General features: G+C 29.6%; 1 protein-coding gene across 1 annotated transcript; it reads left to right on the top strand.

The window, feature by feature from the left end:
* Positions 1–3,100: 3,100 nt before the first annotated feature.
* On the top strand, positions 3,101–5,121 carry LOC114184116 (3-ketoacyl-CoA synthase 12-like). Its single transcript, XM_028071366.1, has one exon. It carries the CDS (start codon positions 3,387–3,389, stop codon positions 4,806–4,808), a length of 1,422 nt encoding a protein of 473 aa, XP_027927167.1. The 5' UTR covers positions 3,101–3,386; the 3' UTR covers positions 4,809–5,121.
* Positions 5,122–13,156: the final 8,035 nt, after the last annotated feature.

Below are 13,156 nucleotides of genomic sequence, written 5' to 3'. Positions count from 1 at the left end.
AGTAAACTTTTAATCTAATTCAATCTTATCAAATCGATTTATAAAGTAAGATTTACATTCATTTACTATAAAGTAACTTATCTCTAGTCGGTTTTTAATAGAATTACATTGTGTTGACCTGACCCATTAAGAAATGACATGATGTCATTGAAAATTAAAAACTAAAATAGTTCTTAATCTTTTTGCTACCTACCTAATTCTTGTAGTTTTTCGTATAAGAAAGATTAAGTCGCTTATACTTAAAAGAGTTTATTAGTATAGATTTATACAATATTCAAGAAACTCAACAATCTCAGTTTGAAAGTAAAATTCACGTTGTTGTCAATGACTTAACACATTTGGACATCATATAAATAATTAAAAAAGTAAACTAAATATTTCTTTTAAAAATTCAATAAACTCAGATAAAAGTTTAACTATATTAATATTTGATTGATCAAACAATTATATAATTTGATTTTATGTTCTTTTTATGATTTGGTCAAATTTATCATATTCTCATGTTGTTATATTTTTATGTTCTTTAAATTATAATTTTAAATGTTTACTTCATAGTTTTTTATTCATATTTTTCATTCTTTAGAGTATAAGAATTTACGATTTTAATTTTCAATGATTTTTTATATATTTAATTTTATAATTTTATTAATTTATTTTTAATATATTTTTATCATATTTTTAGTAACAATTTTTATTCGTATTTAATTTAAGAGGTAAACAAATAGTGGATCTTTAACAAAAAGTTAAAATTAAAAATAAAAACTTTAAAAACTTATCCAAACCAAATTTCACAAATTAATTTGATTTCATTCCAATGTTTTTTCCTTTAAATCAAACCAAACATAATAACACATATTTTTCAATTTTTAATTTAAATGCATTTTCGTAAAAAAAAAATCACAAACAGCTCTAGCACAACAACTAATACAAATTATTGGGTGGGAAACAAACAACGGCATACATACATGCTACTATAATTGTGATCGTAACTGTCGGATGTGGGTCATATTTGCAATAAACATTCTAAAATAGGGGTCTGCATGAAAAAAAAAATATCATAGGGAATAAGATATCCGTAAAATTAAATTATTCAAATTATAAATTATAAATATTTTTAAAAATTAAATAAAAGAAATTCTACAAACTCATTTGTTTCAATTCTTAAAACAGTATTTGTAAAGAGTATTTAAATGGTGTATTTCTTTTCTTTACAAGCGTTGTCTTTGTCTTCTTTCTTCATGAAGACGTTGACTTCAACGTTGTTAGAACCAAAATCTTTTTTGGGTAACAACTGTTCGGCTCAGGAAAGACACCGGAAACTACTCAAGCCTTGTCTGTTTTCTTTAACTTGCTTGGCCTTTTGTTGACTTTATGCAAAACAAAAATAACTTATCCATGCATTCAATTGTGAAGGACGTATTAGGTGTGCATCGATTAAGGTATTAAGTGCTGAGTTTATTTCGTTAGTTAGGAAATTGTTCACCAAGTCTTCATTCAGATGTCAAGATAAAAACTTTACTTAGTTTTTTGTTAAATGAAAACATGTTTTCAAAATTTCACGTCTACTAGAAAAAAATTAAGTTAAATTAGGTCTATATATAGAAAGTAATAGAATATGAATATTTTACTCTTAAAAGAAAATTAACCAAGTATAGGTACTGTATATGTATTCGCCCGAGGTCATATAGAATATGGAACACGTTGAGAAGAAAAATGTGTGTAATTCAAACCATTTAATTCACGGTATTCTTCTTTTTGTTTCTTTCGTTTACTTTTCCTTTTTCCATTTTCAGTGGAACATGCACTTTGCTTGTGGCAACTAGACTGCAAAAAAAAGGATGCACAGTGAACTTACCACCAATTTGTCGATCCTATAGAGCACTAAATTCATGTCACAAGATTGCCAAAAACCATTGCAAACAATTTCAAATCATTTTCTGAAATTGTCATATGTGATGAGAGATCAATGTTGGAGGATGGTTTTTATATGATTTTTATTGATAACGAGTTAACAGCAATGAAAACTGACTAAGCTATAATATGATGGCGATGCTCATGAGGTCTATGTTTCGATATATTCTCATCTTTGATATTATTTATTTTTGTCAAATACTACACTTTTATAACGATGTTGACTTCCTTTAAAATTTTGATGATCGACTTAATTACTAAGATTTGAGAATTTGTGATTGATTTTTCAAACTTCATCCGTTCGACAGTTAAAATCTGTCGATAATTGCCCTAATTTGTTGATAATGATATTTTACTGACAGATTTCTGATAGCAAAAAATTCGTCAATAAACACATTGTTGGTAATACTTTACCGACGAATTATAAAAGTCTGCCGTTAATTTCTGACGGACACATTTGTCAACCAAGCCGTCGGCCATTCGTTCATTAATTGCCATTGTCAAATGATCAAAGTACTTAAACAAAGACGTTATCGACGAATGACATCCGTCGATAAATGCATATGTGAACATCCGTCGGTAAAGACATCCAACAATTTTATCGTATCTATTATCGACGGATGTAGTCCATCAATAAATTCAACGTATGCATCCATTGATAATGATCAATTACCAACGGATTGAAATCTGTAAGAATGAGTCTGTCGGTAATTAGCATTTTTCTGGTAGTGAATATGATACCATTACGTATCTTTCGAGAAAAGTTGCTTATGCAATACCAACATGAATCCAACTTATATAATTCTATGGGTCTTTGTCTGTGTATGATATACTCAATTTTCTTAACTCACTTAAATTTTCAAAAAAAACTTCTCTTTCGGCATGACGTTTTAAAGAATGTATAAACAATAATATTTTTGTGCAGATGTGTAGAGAATAGGCTAGATATGAGTGTTTAATGATTTTAAATATGTAAGATTAGTGTGTATTAAATCTACGAATAATGCATCTTCTTCCTTAAATGAGGATAACCATATGACAAACCTACTGCCATTGATGTTACATCCACAAGTTGCTAATTACAGCCTAGATAGTAGCTGGCGTTGCAACATTTGAAGAAATTGAAACTTTGATGAAAATGTCGTATTATAGAATAAAGACTTACCACAAAACTCTTCCTAACATGCTCAAACTGTGACCGGTGCTTGCTTTCTTTCTAGTAATAAAGGTTGACACGAAAGCTTCCATGAGATAAGTTTGTTGGGGGTTGAGGTAGCTATACTAATACCAATGCTATTACTGTTCCTGTTCAGCATTGACATTTTGGATTACTCTCTATACCTTTCACACGCACAACTCATTCTCTCATCACTCTTATAAAGTACTGCCATTTATTTGAGTTCCAACCCACCAAATTATTTCTAACTCTTAAGGTCACTTCCTCTTTTTCTTCTTCTTCTCTCTCTCTCTCTCCAATGGAGTTCATCATATTACTTTATGGTGCAACAATGCTGTACTTGTGTTTCCTGATCTGGAAATTGTTCGATCAGAAAAGGGACCAAGAGTGTTACATATTGGACTACCAACTCTACAAGCCAAGCGATGAAAGAAAGCTTGGAACCGAATGCTGTGGCAGGATCATAGAGAGGAACAAGCATTTGGGTCTGAACGAGTACAAGTTCCTCCTCAAAGCCGTTGTCAACTCCGGCATTGGCGAGGAAACGTATGCCCCAAGCAACGTCATCGAGGGTCGTGAGGCAGCTCCGACGCTGAACGATGGTGTCAAAGAAATGGAGGAGTTTTTTCGTGACAGCATTGCTAAACTCCTTGCAAGTTCAGGCATTTCGCCTTCGGAGATCGATGTGCTTGTGGTGAATGTTTCCATGTTCTCCGCTGTTCCTTCCCTGACTTCAAGAATCATCAACCGCTACAAGATGAGGGAGGACATAAAAGCTTACAACCTCACTGGGATGGGTTGCAGTGCCAGCCTCATTTCGCTGGACATCATTAAAAACGTGTTCAAGTCGCAGAAGAACAAGTTCGCGGTTCTGGTGACTTCCGAGTCTCTCAGTCCGAACTGGTATAACGGCAACGACAGATCGATGATTCTCGCGAACTGTTTGTTCCGGAGTGGTGGGTGTGTCATACTTTTGACAAACAAAAGATCGTTCAAGCACAGGGCCATGATGAGGTTGAAGTGTTTGGTGAGGACTCACCATGGGGCTAGAGAGGATGCTTACAGTTGCTGCAATCAGAAGGAAGACGAGGAAGGAAGGCTCGGGTTTTATCTTGGCAAAAACCTTCCCAAGGCAGCTACAAGAGCATTTGTTGACAACCTTAGGGTGTTGTCACCCAAGGTTTTGCCAACCAGGGAGTTGCTAAGGTTTATGGTCGTGTCCCTGTTCAGAAAAGTGAGGGAAATTTGTTCCCTTAAGTCTTCAAGTGGGGGATCTAGTAAATCCAATAACAAATCTCCTTTGAACTTCAAGACTGGGATTGAACATTTTTGCCTGCACACAGGAGGAAAAGCTGTGATTGATGGGGTTGGAATGAGCTTAGATCTGTGTGAATATGAGCTTGAGCCAGCAAGAATGACACTGCACAGGTTTGGCAACACTTCTGCCAGTAGTTTGTGGTACGTGCTGGGGTACATGGAGGCCAAAAAGAGGCTCATGAAGGGTGACAGAGTACTGATGATAAGCTTTGGTGCTGGCTTTAAATGCAACAGTTGTATGTGGGAGGTAATGAAGGATCTCAGGGATCGTCCTAATGTGTGGGACGAATGCATTGATGACTACCCACCGGAGTCCTTGGCCAACCCTTTCATGGAGAAGTTTGGTTGGATCAATGATGTTCAAGAAGCAACCAACTTCAAACTCCATGGTTTTCTCAAGTAAGCTTTCATTTCATCTTCTTCACAATATCTCTATAATATCTTCAGAAATTATTAAGACTTTTGATACTGTTGTTATCAACAAACTTTCTTCCATCTCTGTCAATGTCAACAACACTATTGACAGTAAACAAAACGGTATCAAAATTCTTATATTCTCTCTCGATACTATAGAAATCATGCAAAAGAAAAATGAAATTAAAAAAGAAGCTCCATAGTTTAATATTTCCTAACAGGCATGAATGTGCGTCTGGAGATTCATTTTTTCTGTAAACTATACTTATTATTGATGAATCCCTCAAGGGTTCATTACTCAATAAGGTGTGCCCTTGCTGTCAAAAGTGTTATGGTTTCCTTTTGCCTAGTTTTATTTGTTTTAATAGGATGGGATATAATAATTCTTTTTTTTTTTCTGTGACAAAATATTATTGTACCTATTTTTCTTATATATATATATACATATTCGTCAAATATCGTCTCGTAAAGTGAAAGGATGGACCGAGAATATGTGTTGTGGGGTTGTGCATGGATTCTACCTTTTTATATTTATTTTAAAGCTTAACTGATTAAGATATGTTAACGGGTCATTAATTTTATGGTCACGACAAACAACTTTTCGCTCGCATTGAATCCTTCGTTCCGTCGTTGTCGATTACATCGATGATCTGTTTTTTAACTCCTTTATACTGCACAAGTTTTTCGAAGCTGCAACATATAGATAGGGTTAACTAAGGAAATTGTGATGTTAACTACTTTAAACTTGTATGAGAATTAACGTTATGATTACAAAAAGTTAATGACATAATTATAGTAGGAACCAATAACTGAGACACATATGTGAAGTGAAACTAGTTTGTCCAGGTTTTTATAGTAATTAATCCCGTGTGTTCATAATTTGAATGTGAAAGATATAAATGGGGAATTTGAATTGTGAAACAAAAAGTTAATGTGAACTAGAAGGCTGTTCCATGTCCCCTTTGATGGTGAAAGTAATCTGACACAACTAAAGGAAAACTCTTCCGTGCATCAGCAGAAGGGTCCCCAGCACAATAAATATGTTGAATTTAGTGTAAAGTACTAAATAGTTGGATATAGGTAGTCATACATGCTTTCATGTTCCAAAATTCATGCTAAAACACTATCATTATTATCTTTAATATATTAATTAATCACTTACACTAAATAATGTCAGAGAATAAAAAATAGTCAAAAAATATGAGTGATAATATTATTATTTTTTTATTTAATATACATAATGATATAACTAATATCAATTATACAACTAATTAATAATAATATTATGTTTATTGTTATAAAAAATGTTGTCAAAAAAATAGGGTTTTTACCATATAAATGCAGCTTCATCGAATTTGTGAGAAGGTGGGTATTTGCAATGAAACCCTAGCTTCTAACGCGTTTTTGCCCCAATACTTTAACGATGACAAAATAGCTTTTTCCAACATCACTCGATTAAATCAAACAGAACCAGTGAACTCTATTTGGTACTAGGTTTTGGGATTGCAAAGTCTGGGGCATTCTTAATTTCATTGAAAAGGTAAAGCTATATCAGCAGAGGGACGTCGAAGGATATGAAACAACTCGAATTGAAAAGGAAAAGGAAGAACTTGACGTTTTGTTTTATTTGTTTCTTGTTGATATTAAACTTATAATAACGTTTATAATTAATTGTGATTGATGGCAAGTGAAAATATAGTGAGCATGGAATGAAGGAGGAATTAATAGTGATGTAAAAGAGTGTTTGAAAGGAATTGACATTTACCTATTGTTCCAGAGAAGATGATGAAAGTGTGTGATTATAATGAATGTAGGGTTTGGGATTTATGTTACGGAAGATTCAGAAATGGAAAAACCATGTGATGGATGGAGCCTTGTAGGAACAGTTGACAGCTACTACAAGAGCACCAACTTTCCACAACTAAACGTGCCATAAATTTGCAACACTTTATCACAATTTAGTGTCACCCTTCAAAGGGAAAGGTAGGGTTAAGTGCACTCCCTCTTATATACTTTTCAAACTCCTCTTTCAATTTTTCTGACTTAGAATTTCCCAACCTAATTATTAGGGGTGGCAATTAGGGTCTGGTTCGTCGGGCCGGTCTGCAGGCTCGTAGAAAAAAACGTGGACGGGTCAGGGCAGTGAACTCGTAGGCTCACATAGGCCCGACCCGCATAGGTCCACGGGCCAGCCCGCAAGTCTGCATAAAATTAAAAAAAAAACTTGCATTTGTGTATATTAATTACTTTTTTTATGGACTATTGCATTAACATTTCAAATTCTTGTGTAATTGGAAAAGACAAATATTATGTAATTTTTAATGTGCTAAAATTTAAAGAATACATTGTGTGTGTCATAGTATGAATATGATCAAAATGTTGAATTATCAATTTATCATCTAATTCCCCAAAGTCTTTACTTAATTTTGTGAACTTCTTAAAGTTTCTCAATTTTAAACATTGAAAGTTTTATCATAAAAATTAAAAAAATAAATAAAAAAAAGCGGGCCAAGTGGTATGCGGGGTGGGTCAGTGTTTTCGACCCGCATAAAGTATGCGGGGCAGGGCGGGCCAAGCCTAAACGGGCCGGACCAGCCCGCATTGCCACCCCTACTAATTATAATCACTTTTTTTACGATAGTAATTTTTTTATTAAATTGTAATATAATTTTTAATTATTGAAATAAAATACTTTTTATAAAAATATAATTATAAAAGTAAATATTTTTTTAAAATTTATTATAAGTTAAACATGTTTTTAGTCTCTGAACTTTGACATGAAGTAAGAATTCATCCATGTCCAAAATTTTAATATATTATTTGGTCCCCAAACTTAAAAAAGAAGAAGAATATAGTCATGTTTAACCCAATTACGTTAAAAGAATTGTATATATGAAACATGTTTTCTAGCTAACATTGAAATGAGAATTGTATATACATATATTTACAGTATATTTACATTAAAATGTATTGTAAATAAAGTATTTTTGTTTTTGTATTTTTTTAATTAGAATATTTAATATTGATTTTTTAATTTAAAAATTACAAACTCAAACACTTTTTTAAACATATTTTTAGCTGTATTTATAAGCTAAAATTATACTCATCAACACTTATATGATTTTCATATGGACTATAATTGTTTGGTGTAACTTTATTGTTCATCTCGTACCATTTATAATATATTTTTTTAAATGACATAATTTCATTTTTAGGCGGAATTACATTTTCACCTCTCGATAATCATTCTCTTACAAATTTTATCACATACGGCCTTTTCAACACATTTTTATCAATATCTTAAATGTAACATAATTCACCCCCTTAAATGTAATATATATATATATATATATATATAGATAACAAATTGTCCCTTCCTTAAACTATTTGTAATTTATGTTTGTGTTTCTATTGGTAATTTATTGATAAATATTTTACGGTAATAACCAAAGCATATTTAACCATTCTTCGTATATTTTTAACATTCTATTTGTATTTTGATTTCAAATTTGTTAAGAAAATCCCTTTCAAGATATTATTGATGATTTTTTAATTTAAAATGCATATAAAAGAAAGTACATGTATGTAAGTTATATTTGACATCAAATTCTGTGTTGAGATTTTCTTTTAATTCTATGATTTGAAGGTCATTTCATGATTCAGACCCATGTACTCCAGAACCAATTTCTGCATGTTGGAAGTGAATTTTGGTATGATATGACTTTTTTTTCTTTATGTCAAACAAACCTAAAATACATCTCCAACTTCCTTCTTAGTCAATTTCTGAACATATTATCAACATTGGTGGACCATACACCCATTTGCTCTTACACAGTACGAGATTTGCTACAAAAACAATGTTTGAGATATTTAATGAGGAACAGGATCTTCTGCAGTTTTTTTTTTTTTAACTAGATTATTTTCTCGATAAAAAACTGATATAAATATGTTTCTATCACCGTTTAATAGTTTCACATGACTTAAAAATTAAAAATTAAAAATAATTTATTTTTTTCTTTTATTATAATATTTATTTTAAGACCAAAATCGTAACAGAATATTGAATGTGAGAAAAATGAGACAAATTAATTGGGCGGAAAAATAAAAGAGCATTAAAAGGAGCAATTATGGAGAGTAAGAGAGAGTCAAATGCACATCAATGAAGACGCGTGAGACCAGTTTCCTTACAACAAAATCACATGGGTGTTCATTGCCCAAACTAAACTACTAAATGATAAATAAGAAGGACACACTTGTTTTTTTTTTTGCTTAGCTAGGTAATCACGGTAGGTGTAACTACTTATTTCTTTGGGTGTTTCAACACAAGTGTCTTAAATAATGTGTGATAATTAAATGTAGGGTTAAATATGTTTTTTATTCTCCAAGTTTCACTTAAATTTAAAATTAGTTTTTCTTCCAAATTTTTGACAAATTCGGTCATTCATATTTAAAAGTGCGTGAATTTAGTCATTTAAACCAAAATTTGTTAAGTTTATCTAATGTTTCAAACACATCTCATGATAGTATTTAAATTATTTACACCGTTTGACACATTTTCGCTTCAATGTTAGCTTAAATATTATCATAAAATACGTTTAAAATATCAAATAAACTTAACAAAACTTGATAAGAAATACGCATTTTTAGAAATGAAAGACTAAATTGGTATAAAGTTTCGAATAATGACTAATTTCAAAATTCACTAAAAATTTAGGACCAACAATATATATAATCCTTAAATGTATAGCTTTGAAATTATATAATTTCGTATTTAAATAATGATATTTTTTTGTGTGTTTAAGTAGATAGATGACAATATTATCTAAATGATAATTGTAGCAAATAAAATAGTTTAGGCTTGTGAGTGTTGGACTTAAAAATAGAGTCAAAATGTGGATTGGGATGAGTGCAATATAAACAAAAATTTAAATAACTTTTTATCTCCTTCTTCAAATTTTCCTTTTCGGGTAATCTTGAAACTTTTTTTTTCATTTTTTTTTTCAAGAAATTGCCGCTTAAAAAATTCGAGAATAATCATATTAAGTTTTTCTTTTGTAATAATATTTTTCTCCTAAATTCTTTTTTTAGTAAGAGTTACATAAATGTGTGGGTTAGTTGCGGAATATGTTATAACTTTTAAAGTGAAAAGAGATTTCATTTTAATGTTTTTTTTCTTCATTCCTTCTAGAATGTTTAAATACCCTAAAGTACAAAGATACACAAGATAACATAAACTAGTTTTGTTCTATATTTGAAATGCAATGGTCTAGATGATTGTTTGCTTTATTCATAGGATTAGATATACTATGAAATTTCATTAATAGTTTAAGTTGAGTTTTGGTAAAGGTTTTAGTTTTAGAATTTTGACGATTTTAAATGTAATTTTTTTTTCAAATGACTTAAAGTGTAATGTTTTTTTTTTCTTTTGTGACTTCAATTGTTGAGCCTTGATGGAATGGTTTGGTGCGAAAAAAACGTATTTTTAATTGAAGTGTACAAACAAAATATAATAATTTGAATTAGGATATATAAATTTGATAATTTGACCTTGAGTTTTAGAATTTTTGCGTTTAATTGATGTACCAAGTCTTAAATTGAATTATAGAAATTTTAACCCTGAATAAAATCAATTAGTCACATAGAAGCTAAATTATAGGTTCAAACATAGTTTCCTTGAAGGTAAAGGATGAATAATAAAAACACAGTTTTTTTTTTTTTTTTTATGGTAAGAAGGGAAGATTTTTTGTTTGTAGCTTTTAAATACATATAATATGTTTTGAAATCCAACAAATTTTTACTATTTTATTTTTTGATCATTTTCTTACTTTATAAATATAAAAATGAACTTTTTTAGTAAGCAAAGTACTCATAACAGTATGTTTTCAAATTGTATAAAAATAGGGTTAAATAGGTTTTTTTTCCTTAACTTTTAGTGAATTTTGAAATTAGTCTATTTTAAAACTTTAAACCAATTTAGTTCTTCATTTTTTCGAAATACGTGAATTTAGTCATTTTAATCAAATTTTGTTTTGTTTATTTGATGTTTCGTATGCATTTTAGAATTGTATTTGAGTTGTTTATACTGTTTGACACATTTTTACTTTAATGTTAAGTCAAATACTAATATGAAACTCGTTTGAAATGTCAAATAAACTTAATAAAATTATATTAAAATGACTAAATTCACGTATTTTGAAAGATTAAAAAATGAAGCACTAAATTAATCCAAAATTTTAAAACAGACTAATTCCAAATTTATTGAAAGTTTAGGAAAAAAATATATTTAATTCATAAAAATATATTTCTCTTCAAATACTAAGAGCACACACCTTCCTGAACATGTACTTGGATTTTCTGTGTTATGTTTTGGTCCACCGAACCCATAACTCAGTCCACCTTATTTTTTACTCATCTCACCCCTCGTATAAACTTATACACCACATCATTAAATGAATTAAAATTAAGTGTACACTTATATTTAAGGCTTAAATACCTTTATGGTCCTCATTTTCGTAGTGTTTGTTGTGGATGATTCTCATTTTTATCAAATATTTTTATCGTGTTTAATTTAGTCATTTTCTGTAATGTCGTTTAAATCAGTAACAGAGCACTGTACATGTGTCACTGTTTGTATTACATTGCACGAATTGCTACAATATTGTTGCCTCCAACGATGACAACCAGAAGTAAAAAAAGAAGATTGGACTACACCTGTATAGTACACGTAATATACCCCAATACAATATAATACAAATAGTATCATGTGTACAGTGTTCCGTTACTGATTTAAACGGCGTCATAGAAAATGATTAAATTAAACACGAATTGCAAAAATGATGACTATTTTAAACATTTGGTAGAAATGAGGACCATCCACAACAAACACTACGAGAATGAGGATCATTTTAAACATTTGGTAAAAATGAGGACCATCGGCAACAAACATTACGAAAATGAGGACGAAAAATGTATTTAAGTCTATATTTAAATAATAAATTTTAAATTATTTCATATTCGTGTTTATTACATAAAATATCCTTATAGAAAAAGAATATTAGATATACAATTTATCTTAGTACTAGTTATTTGTTCTCATTTAAATTATTTATTATTTATTAACTAAAATAATTAGATGAATACGTGTTGGTTTAAAAAATTATCGTAACAGATTTGAAAGCATTAAACAAATAAATTACTTAAAATAGTCTTTCCAGTATCTGGGAATAAAGGTGACACACACAACGAAATTATTTTGTTCCGTAAAACGCTTATGTGATGGTGAAATTAGAGGACAAAAATAGAGGAAGAAAAAAAGAGTTTGTGATGAAGTAAGAAATTAAACTTTTTAACAGCTTTTTTTCTTATTTTATTTTATTCTAATTTTTTTCTTTATAAAATTTGAATATTTCATCTGTTTAGTTTTCATTTTTTTTTTCTGTGACGACCAGTTATTTTATCAATGCATCATTATATGCTTTCATCTATTCTAGTATATATACTTAATAAGAGTGTTATAAGTTATAATAAAAATAAGATAATTCTAAAAACTTATCCTACATAAATATTCGTAAATCATTGTATTTTTGGCAGCTCTGTGTGTAATGTGCTGTGCCTGAAGTCCAACATGAAGAAGGGAGGGAAAGGAAAAACTTACAATTTAAAAGTTTGCATACAAAGTTTTAACTATATATAATATTTCTTTTTAAAAAAACAACACTCAATTATATTTTCATTACGTATCATTATTTATTTATTTATTTAAAGCAAAAAATATTCTATTCCGTTTTCAATAGTTTTTGTAAAGTTATGCTTCACCTAAAGAACCATGCAAGGAGGACCAAAACAGGGAATCGGATATCGTTGTTGTTAGGCCCGCCACATATGAGTTCTCAATTTTAAAAATAATATTTAAGAATAATTCAATAATTAAATTAAATAAATAAATACACTTTATCATAAGGTAACTTTTAACCTTTTCAAAAAATCTTAAACTAGAATATTACATTTTACATCTAACATTATTTTTCTTAGAAATATAAATTTTCCAAGTACATGTTTAAACAAGCAAAGCACCCATGATGTATATTTATATTAGTAAAAAAGTTGAATAAAATATCATGAATTGTTTTCATAAATAATTATTTTAATAAGAAGAGTGAAATATGTTTTTGTCCTTTAACTTTCAATTAAATTTGGAATTAGTTTTGTTTCAAAATTTTGAACTAATTTAGTTTTGCATCCTTAGAAACATGTAGGTTTAGTCTTTTTAATCAAATTTTGTTAAATTTATTTGATGTTTCAAACGCATTTATGACTGTATTTGAGTTGTTTTTACTA

This window comes from Vigna unguiculata, chromosome 5 (assembly GCF_004118075.2).
Source record: "Vigna unguiculata cultivar IT97K-499-35 chromosome 5, ASM411807v1, whole genome shotgun sequence".
NCBI classification, from domain to species: domain Eukaryota; kingdom Viridiplantae; phylum Streptophyta; class Magnoliopsida; order Fabales; family Fabaceae; genus Vigna; species Vigna unguiculata.
Note: the sequence above shows the minus strand (reverse complement) of the source record. Positions and strands in the feature narration are given on the sequence as shown.